Genomic DNA, 14,834 nt, shown 5'->3' with positions numbered 1-14,834 from the left:
CATGCAGTTACTGCCCTCTTCACAGTCATTGTAGTGGGTATGAACCTACTGGTATAATCTCGGAATGAGAGAGGTGAGTGCGTTATCTGAAACCGTTACCTCTCAGCTTGACATTGCAGCCCCCGTCCCTGCAGTCCTGCAGGCAGCCCTGCAGAAGCTGCATCACACATCTGTCAGACGCCTCACTGCTCAGTATGGTGTGTTTGGCCGCTTCCTGAAGAGCCATGGCTGCGTCTTCCCTCCTGCCAGCTCGCCTGTAAGCCTTGGCAGCCTGGGCAAAGGACCCACCTGCGACGGCCCTTTCCCCCAGGGAGACCCAACAGTAGGATAGTTTGATCAGAGAATCACCCAGGCTGCTGGGACTGTTGGGCTTGAAGCTTCTCACTGCCTGCTGAAGGAAAGGCAGGGCCTTGTCCAGTCTTTGCAGTCCCTCGTACGCCAGACCGATGTTGAGGTAAAGGTCTCCATCGTCCACCCGGCCTGACTGCTTCTGTACTTTCATGCATCTCAAAAGGCACTTTAGGCCTTTCTTTGTTTTGCCGACGCCTATGTACCCAGCCCCCAGGTTGAACAGACAGCAGTACTGTTTCTGGAGGCATGAGTCCTTACTGGCCAGTAGGAAAGCTCTCTTGTAGTGGAACAGTGTTTTATGAAGAGCAGGCTGGGTCTGAACACCCTCTGTCCTTCCAAGTCTCTGTTTTTCAACATCTCTATATGTGATCCTGAAGTTAAAGCCAAACATCCCAGAATAATCTATTATCTATAATTCTAGATTTAGTTTAGAGTAAAACCATTATTTAGAGTGACATGCCCATGGTCATGACTCAGGTAGGATCCTAAGCAATACCACAAACTTACCAGATGTGAAGGTTTGTTGTTAAAACATTAACATTTTCTTCTGCTTATTCTCATCGCACTCCCAAACAGAAGTGTTGTGTGTCGGTTTGCTGCCTGTTCAAGGGCAGTGGCGGAAAGATGCTACTAAGCAACATGAAACCCACCCACAAACATTGTGTGTTTGCCCCTGGTTACTATGATGAAGATTACACTGTGTAAACATCCCACTGAACAGTGTCAGTTTGAAGACTGGAGGACAGGTGGACTGTGAGAATGTAAAAAATGTTTGAACATACAAGACACACACGCTTTATTATGAATCATAATCTTCGACACAAACAGGAATCTGAAAAAATCCTTACATTTAAATGATTTAACTATAAGACAGACAATGTGTTTGGCAATGATGCAAGACATTTACAAAAGAACAAAACCACATGATGTAAAACAATGAGTACGTTAACCGATATCTAGGAAGGTTGTAATCAAATCTTTCAGCAATACGTCAAAAATAAATGTAACTCAAACTGTAAGTGTGAATGTCTTATGTAAAGTATGTGTCTGAAAATGATACATTTGTTTGAAATGTGTTTGAGTACGTATTTTAATCTAAGCCTACACTGAAGGCAACACATCTCATGCAGTAGAACCAGTCTTTCTCCAACAAGGAGGAACAGATGAGGTGAGGTCCACATATCAGAAACATCTGGTCAGAAATATAACGTTTAAATTTGAAATGACAAAGGACAAGGTAAAATGTACAGAGCTTTACACATACAGAAGGAAAACTAAGAACAAGAATTGTTGTTGTCAAGACATGAATGTTACATGAATGTTATTTCCGTTGTGTTACAGATACTACTGCCATACGCTTAACAGCACATCACTATAAACCAATAAGTGCCTTTGTATACTTATAATACAGTTCGGAGATCAGGAATCTTGTAAATCAACGCACCTTGTAGTATCACTCTCAAGACGGTCATAATATTTGTTGCCACCAGAGGGCAGAGACAGCCTTGCACTGCTGACAGGCATAACTAATGGCTGTCTATCTACACCAGGGTTGCTCCATGACAACAGTGAGAGAGCAAGCCTGTCCCTAAATGGGAGGGGGTTGGACATTCTTCTCCTGATTGACATTTGCTGAACCAGACACTATGTTAGTCCTTGGAGGTAGAGGTCTTTAGCTCATGGTGATCATCTCGTATTTGTCCTTGAGACTGCTGTCTTCGTCCTCTTCCTCGTCATCCTCCTCCTCTTCCTCCTCGTGGGGCTTCTCGGGCAGTGTGTGGTGCAGCTCGATGAACAGGAAGTAGACGAGAGCCCCTGCCACGCCCCCGGCCATGGGCCCAGCCACAGGAATCCACCACCAGTTGTCTGCAGTGCTGCATACACAAGGACATGCGCACACACACAAATTAACAAATGATGTTTGTTTTCTAAATACATCAGCAAATTCCATGAATTCCGTGTATTTTACTCGATTTCTTTAGTTTTACATGGCTGTTTGGTTTTGACAAGGGCAGCCAACAACCATAGACGTTCACTATAATTCAATAGAGTGGACCTAGGCCCACCATAGCACACTACAAGCAGGTGTCAGTGGCTGACACTGGATCATGTGTCAGCATTGACTGCATGGAATGAATGCATGTGGGGTTATATAACACATGAATCGATTTCAACATGTGTTTTTTTTTTTTTTCTTAGCAAATGTCAATGGAAAACCCTCTATAGCAAGCAGGGGAGCGAACTGAGCTGAGGCAGCTCGTCCACTAGGTGAGAGAGCGGGAATAACCAGAACGTCACCTGAAGACGTCCATGCCCCATCCGGCCACCGCAGTGAACAGCCTGGGCCCAAGGTCCCGGGCCGGGTTCAGAGGGTAGCCACAGTTCAGGCCCATGGACACCCCGATGGCCATGATGATCAGGCCGATGGCCAGGGTCTCCATTCCTCTGGGGGCTCCGATGTTTTTCCCATCGATGATGGCCAGGATGCACATCACCAGCATCCCTGTACCCACCACCTGAGGTAAAACAACACAAAACGGTCTCATTCAAAACCTGCCTGAAGATCTGTGGAAAAAGGCATTGTGTGCGTTTCGAAACTTCACTTTTAAACTGCTTTCGGCAGTTTTGTCCATTTTAGAAAACGCCTATTTAGTTTAGTCATAGGATTCAGGTCGAGGGAGCCAATGACGTGGTTTTAACACTCACTGATCTGGATCCACACTACATAGCACTTGTTTGTTTTTGAAGGATCCGGAACAACCAAAAATGGGGCTAAGTGTAGAACTGAACATCCAGAGAGTCCGAAAAAGGGTCATTACACCCAAAACTCAGCTAATGAGACAGGCGCTCTGGGGGAAAGTAGGACAATCAATTTGCATTAACCACATTTCCCAGGAAAAGAAAATGGGGTTATTTAATGACGGGACTGGAACAACACAGGGGTCATCTGTCCCCGATCCTGCCATACCTGGTCTATGAAGCCACCCAGGACTGACAGGTGCCTGGAAGGGTAGGAGGCAAAGATGTGAGCCGTGGCATTGATCCCGGTCACTGACAGGATGCCGTTAGTGTACTCCATAAAGGCATCTGCACAGGTGACAGTTTGACAGAAGCAGTTCAGTTGCTTGAGCATCGGTCATTGTTGTTCATCTTCACAGTCAAATAGATGCTCAATTAATGCTCGACACAAATAAATACATATATTCGAAAGTAAAATGGGATGAAAGTCATCTACAAAGAGTGATGAATTAACTTAATTGACCCGATGTGTCCCAAAATCTTTAAACATGTCCTGTGGCTTCAAACTTGCCTATTGTGCTGTAATGGTTTATTGTGCCATCTGCTCCATGGGGCACATTGGGGAGTAAATCGGGGTAAGTTAGCTATAAACAGAAACCTCACCATAGTACAGTCCAAAGACTGCTGCTGCCCCAGCAAAAGCACCCAGGAACTGAGCGATCACATAAAGGGGAAACTTCCAGAACTTGAGCTTGCCCAGGATGACCATGGCGAGGGACACGGCAGGGTTCACGTGCGCCCCTGGGACGGAGGGCAGAGCAGACAGTGAGAGGAAGGTCGGGTGGGGAAACCGGACAAATTGGGCGGGCGGGCGGGCGGAGCTACAAGAGCCAGCAGTGGGAAACAGCAAGCCGGCGCTTCAGGCTTCTGTTATAAACGTGTCACGAGAATGTCACTGAGTTCGATGAGATAAGGAACTGTGAGTTAACGTAAAACAAGAAACAGCCCTTTCGAAAAGTCAGAGTTTCGTTCTGCGTGTGTTTGTCAACAGTTTCCTGTGAGGGGCGTTGGGGCTGGATGCTGTCATAGAAAGATGGACATGGGGAAGATCGATGGAGCTTACAGGGCGTTTAGAGCCTGGGGTTATGGATGACCTCAATGAAGCCAACACTTCAAATGTGCCGGGGATGAAAAATCAATGGTTAGCTCTCATCCATTGGATCTGGATGACGTATGGCACGTTCTCCCTGACTCGAGTATAAGTATGACTGAACTAAAGGTCGCACATGGCAGTAAACAGCTTATTCTAAAGTAATAAGAAAACTTTACTCTATTACCCTGGCAACACACTTAGTCCGCTTGACTTATTAAGTCATTTTAATGACATATAAACTGTGTATACAGTATGGATTGTATCTATCACAGATAATAAAACCATAGAAAGTGTTGAAAAGCACAGCACAATCCTTGAAATAAAGATGTCATCTCCCATTGATTTAACTGAATGCCAATACTCCGGGTCGAGGGGAATTGATCTTTGCCAGCTCCAATTAATATCAATCCATTCATTACATAATATTGCACATGCAAGCTTTTATGCCACGCTCTCTGAACACACAACTACAAATTAGCTGCTCTGTTTGATTTGGTCTCCACCAAAACTACAAAGTTTAATTGATTACGTTAAACTTATTTTCATCTACTCAGCAAGGAAATCACAATGAAGCTACTCTATAAAAGCTGAAAGCAAGCCGTCTACGACATCAAACACTTCAAATGGGACAGAGTTGGTACAGAGTTGACAATTCTGAAGAGCCCCAACCTGAGATATTTGTGATGAAGCTAATATTTTGATTTACCTGACACTCCACCTGCCACATATACTGCCATCATCAGTCCAACAGAGAAGCCGATGTGGATGGTGAGAGGCTCCCCCAAGGCATTGCGACTCAGGACAGACTGGGCCACAGAGCCGCAGCCAAACAGCTAACACACAGACGGAGCGAGACAACGAACACATAAACACGAATACATTTTAATTTAAATTGACAGGAAAGAGACCACAACACCCACTGGATCAGCGTTGAGAAGCAATGGCAACAACAAAAAACGTCAACATGTCAAAATAAAAGTCAGTTCAAACATCAAGCTTTACTCACAACCAGGACGAAAGTCCCAAGAAATTCAGCCAGGAACTCCTTGAGTATCCCATGCTTAAGAGCACAATGTTGCCTCATCGTTCTCTTGTGTTTTATCTCCATGTGCTTCTGTGCTAACTCTGCAGCCAGGACTGACAGTTGATTAACACACTCGGAAACCTCTGGAGTTCACCAGACCCCCCCCACCCCCACCCCCCACTAGACACCCATTCAACACACACCATCGACCTGGTTGTTTGTGTTCACCACCCTCACAGTGCACATCCATGGAGCCATGGATTGGAGGCCCAAGGGTACAGTACTGCATGTGTCAATTTGAAAAATACATTTTAATTTTGGTAGTTTTACAGTTATGAGATGCGTTCCTGTCAACAGTGCAGTATTCTGCTTTGCAGATACTCTATGAAAAGTGCAGTCATACATACAAACAGTATGGAACAGGACATTCCTACAAAAGGCAAACAAAGTCATAGTTGGATTAGAGGTTTAGGGCCTTTAAACTATTATTTTTCAGCATGTCCACTTCACTCTACAGACTGAAGTTAAATACATCCCATCATGATTAAGTACGTATTTTAAACGATCACATTTTTTTAAATACGACAGGCTTATTGTGTTTCAGCCTGTTGTCAACGTTGCTCCATTTGATCCACTCCTCACTGGTTCCTCTGGAGGTACGTCAATAGGTGTTTAGAAATACCATTTAGAAATGCAGTTTAGAAATGCCCACTAGAGGCCACTCTAAGCAAAACATTAAGAATTCACAACAAGAAACAGGCTCAGAGGCTCAAACGTCAGTGAGTGAGCGTTGTCCAGAGGCTGTACAGGCTGGCTCCTCCCACCTAAGACAGAATAACTGCTGCTCATCTTTCCAGTCGTTGAAGGTGCTTTATTCAATCAGAGACGCAGTCATCCACATCGTCCGTGCGATCTTCCACTATCATCATCAACGGGGCCGATTTCGCCTTCCGCCTAGTGGAGTAAGATTGTAACATTTGTTGTCTTTAAGAGCCAAGCGGTAATAAGTATAATCGTAAGATTAATCGTTAATCATCTGGCATTAACACAGACGAACGGACAGACACACACACACAGACAGACACAAAGAGAGACAGAAAGACACACACACAGACAGACACAGACACACAGACACACAGACACACAGACAGACAAACAGACAGACACACAGACACACACACACACACACACACAGACAGACACAGACACACAGACACACAGACACACAGACAGACAAACAGACAGACACACAGACAGACACACAGACAGACACAAACACAGACAGACAGACACACAGACACACAGACAGACAAACAGACACACACACAGACAGACACACAGACAAACACAGACACACAGACAGACACACAGACAGACAGACAGACACAGACAGACAGACACACAGACAGACACAGACAGACAGACACACAGACAGACACACAGACAGACAGACAGACACAGACAGACAGACACAGACAGACAGACACACAGACAGACACAGACAGACACACAGACAGACACAGACAGACAGACACACAGACAGACACACAGACACACAGACAGACACAGACAGACAGACACACAGACAGACACACAGACAGACACACAGACACACAGACAGACACACAGACATACACACAGACACACAGACAGACAAACAGACAGACACACAGACAGACACACAGACATACACACAGACACACAGACAGACACACAGACAGACAGACAGACACAGACAGACAGACACACAGACACACAGACAGACACACAGACAGACAGACAGACAGACAGACAGACACAGACAGACACACAGACAGACAGACAGGGGGATCACCGCATCTCGTTGCGCAGAGCGTAGAGCTGGCTCTGCAGCTCCTCACTGCTCTCTGCCTGCTCGTCCAGGTCTCTCTGCAGCTTCTTTTTGGCGTGTTCCAACCGCTCAATCTCCTCCTCCGCCTCATCCATCTGCCTCTTGGCGGTCTTCAGCCTCTGGCAGAGCTGCACAGGAGAGGACACCCAGGTGAGCCAGCGAGGACTCGTCCCATCCAAGCCCCAATCAAGTGTCTTCGCAGCACCGGTTGACCCTGGGTATTTGCAGCTAGGTGTTGGAACGCAGCCTCACCTGGTCCTTCTGAGTCTGCACAGACAGGTGTTCGTCCTCCATCTGCATCATCATCTCCTTTACCTTGCGCTCCAGTTTGCGGTTGGCCTGTTGCAGGTTACTGTTGTCTCTGATGATACGTGCAGACGGAGAACACATGCGCTCAGGCGGGCGCTAGCACGATCCCTGCATTACAAAGCGGTCTCGACGGGGCCGCACCAGAAAATAACCCTCTCACTTACAAACCTTGTCTTCAAATGAACACAAGTGAACACCAGGGAGGGTGAAAAGAGGACAGTATGACATGCTAACAAGCAATCCGAGGAGACAGTTAACTACTTTTACTATCGACTTATCTCACACAACCAACATGCATTACCGTAGTTCATCACACTGCCTCATAGGTGCTTTCTGCATGTTTTTTAAGTGCGCTGAAGACTTATTTATGTGCAGTGGCTTCACCTCTCCTCCACCTGCAGCTTCTCCTCCAGCTCCTGGACACGGGCCACCAGCTTAGAGACCAGGCCGTCCTGGCTGGCCTTCTGGGAACCCTCCAGGTAAGAGACTCGGCCCTTCAGGTCTTTATTCTGCGGAGGCGGGAGAACACATCGCAGTCGCTATGGAAAACAGGCTTGGTGGAAACAGGAAACGGGCTTTGGTAAAAACAGGAAATGAATCACGTTTCTGTTGTGGCCAGCAGGTGTTAACAGCACTGCACCTGTCTCTCCAGGGTAATCTTATTACACTCCAGATCCTGTCTCGCTGCTCTCTCCTGCAGAAACTCACCCCTCATCTTCTCCAGCTGTGACAGAAAAGCAACAACCAGTCAGGAGACAATCGGACACCCCTGTCAGGTTTACAACAGAGTGATGTTACGAAAAGCATTGTTCAAGTGGTGAGGTTAACTGGACAGACGAAATGGTGTCTAACTTCCCCAGTCTGACTGTGGGCAGAATCCAGACTCTCTTCTGAACTGGATGAGCTGAGGTGGTTAGAGTCTGAATAGCTGCCCAGAATAGTCTGCTTGTTTTTTGTCTATTTAGGGTAGCCAAAACAATGTAATATTGTGTGGCAATTAGCAACAATCTGCTAGCATACACGCTGGCCTACTTTACCAGCAAGCTGCATAGAGAACACGGACACATCTCAGAGAAGCATTCAGCATTTCACATACACAATCCGTCTGAGAAAGGGGGTTGGGGGGGCGGTGAAGAGGAGGGGGTTGGGTGGGGCGGTGAAGAGGAGGGGGTTGGGTGGGGCGGTGAAGAGGGGGGTTATGGGAGAGTGCTCAGACTAGAAACAAAATTCCTTCCTGAGTTTCACAATCTGCAGCTCAATCAGCTGCTCTCAGCTTGCGAGGGGACAGGGGAGCGCTGCAGACCTACTGTTTACCAGGAAATTCAAGGTTCATTCCCTGAGGCTGAAGGACACGCCTACATGGCGGTGAGTGAAGAAAAAAAAAAGTCAAATAAAAAGCTAAAGATGATGTGGTTTGTGTGCGAGGGATCTAAACCAGCCTGCTCTTTGCCCTTGTCCACTCTGTTCCTCAGGAGGTCTGCGCTGCTGCGTTCCTCACTCAGGTCCTCTTCCAGCTGGGAGATCCTCCCCTGGACAGGAAACACGACACACACAATCTAATGTACTGCATGGATCTCCCACTACTCCTATTATTGATTTGACTGAAGACAGCAATATTTGGGAACATGGTAGAAGTGGCACGTTTGATGAGAAAAGTCTGATATTTGAGTACACACACACACACAGGTCTGTCAACTCTAGTCAGCTGCAATCTGACCCACCCTCTTCCCTGTGACCTTGCAAGAGTCAACCATTGTCCCTGTCTGGTGTTTTGTCATCAGCAATGCAAACAACACTAAGGTGTCATTGAGATTCTGCAACCACTACTCTTTCTGGTACCCTGATAACATTCAGTGCATGCAGGTAGAAACAGAGGTAAAAGGTAAACGGCCTGAGAAATGGAACGATTCTACAATGAACCGAATCTGAAAAATGACTGACTCCCCAGGGTGTGTAGGAGATGTTTGTAAATGTCAGATCTGTGATTAACAGACACACTGAATGGCATCCATTGGAAAATATGTCATTCTTCCTGATCTTGGATGTATTTGGTGACTGGTAGTTGTGCACACAGTTCATACCTCCAGGATCTTGACCTGTTTGGCCTGGTCCTCCTGGTCAGTTGTGGCCCTCTCCTCCACCTCCTCCACCCTCCGGCCCATCTGTCTGCTCGTCTCCTGGGCCGTGTCCCGATCCCTCCTACACCGCTTCAGGTCCTCCTCCAGGGTAGACAGCTGGACACACACACGAAGGATTGTCCACATTGACAACAAATATCTCTCATTTACCAATCCCAAGTCAATCAAATAAAACTTTGAATTCAGTGAGACATTACTACCTCATTTTGAATTAAAAACAAATATATTTTGATCCATTTCCTGTTAGGGACTCACAAACGGCATTAAAACAAATACCTCATCGTCTCATAAAATTATATTAAAACAAAACTTCTTTTTTTTTTAAACCATTTTACGCTGAAACAGTTTCCCTGCTAATCATAACATAGGGCGGAACGTGTACTAAAGAGGGAGAACGGCGACCACACCTCTTCCTGCAGTTTGTTGGCAGACTGTCGGGATTTCTCCAGTTCCACTCCCTTTTCCTGCAGCTGTTTCTGCAGCGCTGCCAGCTCCCTGCAGCTCGTCTCCCTGGCCTCATCGATCTGGGCCTGCAGCCTGTCTGTGGACGTCTCACACTCCCCTACTAGGTCACTCATCTGACCAGACACACATCACAGAGGGTAGAAAAGGGTGGGGAAAAAACTAAAGTATGTTTGCTGTCTGGTGTTATCATCATCAGGAATTTAAGAGAAGCCATAAGGGGCCATGCGTCAATACTAGATCATCCAACCACACCTTCATCCTGAAAGAAATGTTTGCCCTTGGGTGACCTGGCTCTGGTTCCCTCTCCACCCACCCTCACCTCCTCCTGCCCTTCCCTCCTTCATTCCACTAACCTGCTTCTGCAGCTGTTCCACACATCTGTCCTGCAGCTGTCTCTCCTCCTCCAGACCGCTCTGCCTCCTCCTCAGATCCTCCGTCTGTCTCCTCTCCTCCTTCAGCTTCTCTTTCATGTCTCTGTGTTCATGGTTGAGTTGGGTAAACTCACTCTGACCATGAATGAGGATGAGGGACAGAAAGGGAACGCACATTTGAAGATGTGTTCAATGAGGCTGATCAATGAGGCTGATCAATTCCCAAACCTCTATAGAAACCCATGAAGATGAATTTAAGGAATTTCTGCTTTATTGGGACAGTGATTAAGCATAGGAAATGTGGGAAGAGAGAGAGGACTGTCTATGCTCCACAACCCTGGTCTTACCTGGATGTACTCAAGCCGCACGGCCAGGGCGTGGTTAGCCTGACATAGCTCCTCCTCCTTTTCCCTCACTTGCATCAACGTTTCCTCAACATGCTGTTTCTCTTTCTGCGGAAGGACAAAGAAAGAGCCTCCTCTATTAGAAGCACCCGTCTTGCACCATTGAACAACATTTTCACATGCCAAGCCTTCTACGATGGCCTCCATCACCCTCCATCTCACCCTCAGCTGGTTGGACCTTTCTTCCAGCTGGTTCTCCAGGGTTCTGGACTCCTGGATCATGTGATTGAGGTGGTCCACCTCCCTCTCCAGGTCTTGCACCTGTCCTCTCAGCTGCTCCCTCTCCTGGGTCAGCTCCATCACCTGCTCTTGGGCTGCTCCGCTCTCCTCCACCACCCGAGCCTTCTCCCGGCCCAGCAGACAGTTACTCTGAGAAGGACAAGCTAAATTAGCCTCTTCGCTTGTCGTTATGGGAGTGAGATGTCTGGCCTGCTATGGTTACCTCTTTGACTTTCTCCACGAGCAGTCGGAGCTCCTGGAATTCTTTTTCATACTCCTCCCTCAGAGAAACCATGTCCTTGTCATGTGTTTCCACCTCCTCCTTCAGAGCCCCCTTGAGGGCGGTCAGCTCCCTCTCTCTCCAGCGTAGCACCTCCTCCTGCTCCTCCTGCACCTGCAGCACCTCCTGAAACTCCACACGCAGCTGGGCCATGTCCTACCAAAAGACATATCAAAGAAATAACAAACCCGGTCGATCAGTGGTAAAAATAGGGGTCCGAACCCACTGCGAACGGTACAGGCGTGTTTTGATGAGTAAACCCGTTTAACCTTCAGAAGAACTTCGTCCTGGATCCTGTCGGCCTCGGACGTCTTGGCTTGGTCCAGCTCGTCGTGCATCTCAGACAGCTGCTGCTGGAGGTCCTTCATCTCCATCCTGGATTTCTCTCTCTCTGCCTTCAACTGCACAAGCCTGGCAGACACACACAAGGGGATATCAATCAGCAGATGGACCCCCAAATGTGCCAGTCTGTATGAACTGAGTGTTTTTACTCCAGAACAGAAGTAGGTTACAATCCTGTACTCACTCTTGTTTGGTTGTCTGAAGTTCGGTCTCCATTTCAGCCAGTTGGTCCCTGAGTTTAGACAGCTCATGCTGCCTCGTCTCCAGTTCCTCCTGCAAGCCCTTCACGTTCTCCTTGGCCTTCATACACTCTTCTGCTAGACTCTTCTCATTCTGCATCGCATATGTGGACATAAAATCGTGTTATTTTTTGTGACGGAGCCCTCTCCTGGAGACACCACGTCGAGGAGGATGAGCGACATGTTTCTGCTTCTCTTCTCCCTAAACTGCAGCGGTTTACCAGTGTTTCATCTTCCAGTTGTTTCTTCAACTCTGACACTTGTCTCTCCAGAGCTTCGCCTTTCTCCTGAAGTGCCTTGGCCTCCGCAGCAAAGTCCTACAAGATACGGAACAAACAAATACCCTAGAAACAAACACAACAGACACAAACCTCCCAGTACAGGTCGATGAGGCTCATCTCAACTCTTACTTTGTTCTCCGCCTCCACTTTCTCTGCAGTCTTCCACTTCAGCTGGCCAATTCTGTCAAAAACTAAGTTGACCTTCTTTTGAGTGGTGGAATCATTGTCAGTAGTCCTGAAACACAACAACAATCTGTAGATTAAAGGGCATCATCGAGATTAAATATAGATATGTAATCTACAATGGCATTTATCATGCAATGATGCATCCCCTTGTGGTTTCATGTTGGTTTAATATATTGGGGATCATTGGGAAGCTGTGGAAGTAAGTCATATCACACAGCTAAAACAGCAATTCCTTATGGATGTCATGGATGAAAACTAGTGTCAAGACACGTGGAAAAAGGTGAACGTTTTCAGATCCCTAGGTAAACTAAATATGAAACAAATGATGATACATTTATTTCTAATACCTACCCATCCTTGAGGTAAGTGTACAGTATCTGTTTGGTGGTTTCCGCGTTCGGTTCTGGAAGAAGCTCCTGCCACCCTTTCAGCAGATCTGGAGTAACCTGATGAGTGCACAGCACAGTGTTTACCAAGTACCCAGCTGTGTGTTCCACTGACTGGCGCAGTACACGGTCTGTTTTACCTGCGTGTCTCTCTCCTCCGTGGATTCATCAGTGGAGTTGGTGCAGGTGGACTGGGAGGCTTTGTCCCCTCGGTACAGCACTTTAACTGCTCTGGGAGAAGGTTGCTCCTTGTCTTCCTGTCCTCTGTAAAGCAGCGTGGTGGACTGGCTGCCTCCTCTTCTCTGTGCCAGTGGCGGCACCTCTCCAACAAAGAACCTTGCCCTGGGAGACCCGGGGACAGCCCTGGGAGAGCCGGGGACACTGGATCCCCCTGGGGTCTCCCCCCTGATGGCAGACAGGCTGGAGGTGTTGGACGGCTGGCTGCTGTCCACACTGCGTGATCTCCTCTGGTCCTCTGGGTCGATCCTGCCTCTGCGGCCACAGCGGCCCCTCCTCTGGGGCCTGTCAAACTGGTCTATCAACCTCCCCACTGAGGGGACGGGATCAGGCTCCAGAGAGCTGGGGGACATCCGGCTGGCCTCGGCCTGGTCTTTGGGAGCCCTGCATGGGGTAAAGGCCTGGCTCTGGGCCTGGCTCTGGGCCTGACTCCGGGCCTGGCTCCGGGCCTGGCTCTGGGCCTGGTTCCGGGCCTGGCTCTCAGGCTGGCTCTGGGCTTCCACTGAGCCCTCAGCTGGTAGTGGGATCCTGGCTTTGGGCAGAGCTGCCTGGGAATCTCTAAACTTGGGGAAGGTGTTTGAATGTCCCATATGAGTGGGAGAAGGGACTCGGAAGCTGTTATCAGGGTCGTACGGGCGGAGTAACTCAGGATACCTCAGATAGTGAAACCCAGTCGGAGATCTTGGGAACTCTCCCTGAGAGCCATACTGACCCTGATGAAGAGCTGCTCTTCTATCCCACGAGGGACTGCCCCGTGGGGACCCCCTGACCATGGCAAGGCCATTCTCAGACTGGAGGCCCACGACAGAAACATCCCCGAGACACTCCTGGCTGCCAGACCAGCAGGGATCTTTGCCACCGTTGTTCACGACCACATATGGATGACCTTTGATTCCTTGGACTTGGACTCTGACCCCAAACTGGCCTGCGCTGTCACTCTGAAGACTGCCTCGAGGGCTATGCTGCTTGTAGTCCCTCTGAGGCAAGCCACTCCCCCTGGGGGACTCCATCAGTGCAGGGGGCGGGGGGCGGGGGGGGGGGGGGGCAGACTCCAGGGAAACTCCTGAGCTCCCTAAACTCACAGCTGGTCAACAAACACATGCATTTCGTAGACATGATGTAAGCATTGTAGACAAGACATTTTAAAGCAAAAGATCTATGCACGTGGTTTCGAGTAGTTTGATCTTCAGCTGGTTGAAGTAGCTCATTAGACTAAATGCTATTAGAGAACAATGTTGTACCTCATACCCAGCTACACAACAATACAAGAGTAAAATAATACAGACACAGTACATTGATGTTATTGTTCTGTGAAAACAGGTCACTCTGTGTGCGAATCACAGAGTACGATTGTACAGCGAAATTGAGTCAACTGCATGACGACTTAACACTGGCAGTGTTTCTCCTAAAGACTGTCGTCATAGTTTATTCGACGGTACTTGACCGAAGTGATTGTCAAGCAAGTAGTTGTGAAAAACATCAGCAGCAGACGCCATCGTATCTGTTTAATTATATTAAAACGAGATGAAATTTTCGAAAATTATAATTGGATTATGCACAATAAGTTTATTGATAAATGCCATAGGCTTAGGTAGCCTAAATGAGCATGTTATCATCGTAGCCTAAACAATGGTAGACACATCTCTGTATTTACCGTAATTTCAAAAAGACGCTGATCCATTTAGTAAAAATGTTGATTAACCTCATTCAGCAAAAATGACCTTTCAACTAACTAGTTCTATACGTTATTATAACTTGACAGTGTTCAGTGATAATTGACTTACCAGTTTGCGTAGCTTCAGACTGAAAGGAGACGCGCTCCTCCTTGCGCGAGAGTTGT

At 47.7% G+C, this 14,834-nt stretch overlaps 2 protein-coding genes across 2 annotated transcripts; both read right to left on the bottom strand.

Annotated features, from left to right (window-relative positions):
• Positions 1 to 1,175: 1,175 nt before the first annotated feature.
• Positions 1,176 to 5,454, bottom strand: LOC146259150 (aquaporin-9-like). Its single transcript, XM_084671525.1, has 6 exons — positions 5,250 to 5,454; positions 4,950 to 5,076; positions 3,754 to 3,891; positions 3,320 to 3,438; positions 2,650 to 2,867; positions 1,176 to 2,225 (listed from the first exon to the last, which is right to left on the bottom strand). Exons 1-6 carry the CDS (start codon positions 5,349 to 5,351, stop codon positions 2,024 to 2,026), a joined length of 906 nt encoding a protein of 301 aa, XP_084527651.1. The 5' UTR covers positions 5,352 to 5,454; the 3' UTR covers positions 1,176 to 2,023.
• A 105-nt stretch (positions 5,455 to 5,559) lies between these two features.
• LOC146259149 (cingulin-like protein 1) lies at positions 5,560 to 14,011 on the bottom strand. The gene is made up of 18 exons (XM_084671524.1): positions 12,898 to 14,011; positions 12,723 to 12,817; positions 12,315 to 12,420; positions 12,126 to 12,221; positions 11,850 to 11,998; positions 11,593 to 11,734; positions 11,267 to 11,479; positions 10,987 to 11,193; positions 10,768 to 10,872; positions 10,403 to 10,555; positions 9,992 to 10,162; positions 9,528 to 9,680; positions 8,886 to 8,975; positions 8,087 to 8,170; positions 7,831 to 7,955; positions 7,390 to 7,498; positions 7,102 to 7,265; positions 5,560 to 6,221 (listed from the first exon to the last, which is right to left on the bottom strand). The coding sequence occupies exons 1-18, from the start codon at positions 14,002 to 14,004 to the stop codon at positions 6,143 to 6,145; spliced, it is 3,348 nt and encodes a 1,115-aa protein (XP_084527650.1). The 5' UTR covers positions 14,005 to 14,011; the 3' UTR covers positions 5,560 to 6,142.
• Positions 14,012 to 14,834: the final 823 nt, after the last annotated feature.

The sequence above is a fragment of the Hypomesus nipponensis genome, chromosome 14, assembly GCF_054491055.1.
Source record: "Hypomesus nipponensis isolate SF chromosome 14, ASM5449105v1, whole genome shotgun sequence".
In the NCBI taxonomy this organism is placed as follows: Eukaryota; Metazoa; Chordata; class Actinopteri; order Osmeriformes; family Osmeridae; genus Hypomesus; species Hypomesus nipponensis.
Note: the sequence above shows the minus strand (reverse complement) of the source record. Positions and strands in the feature narration are given on the sequence as shown.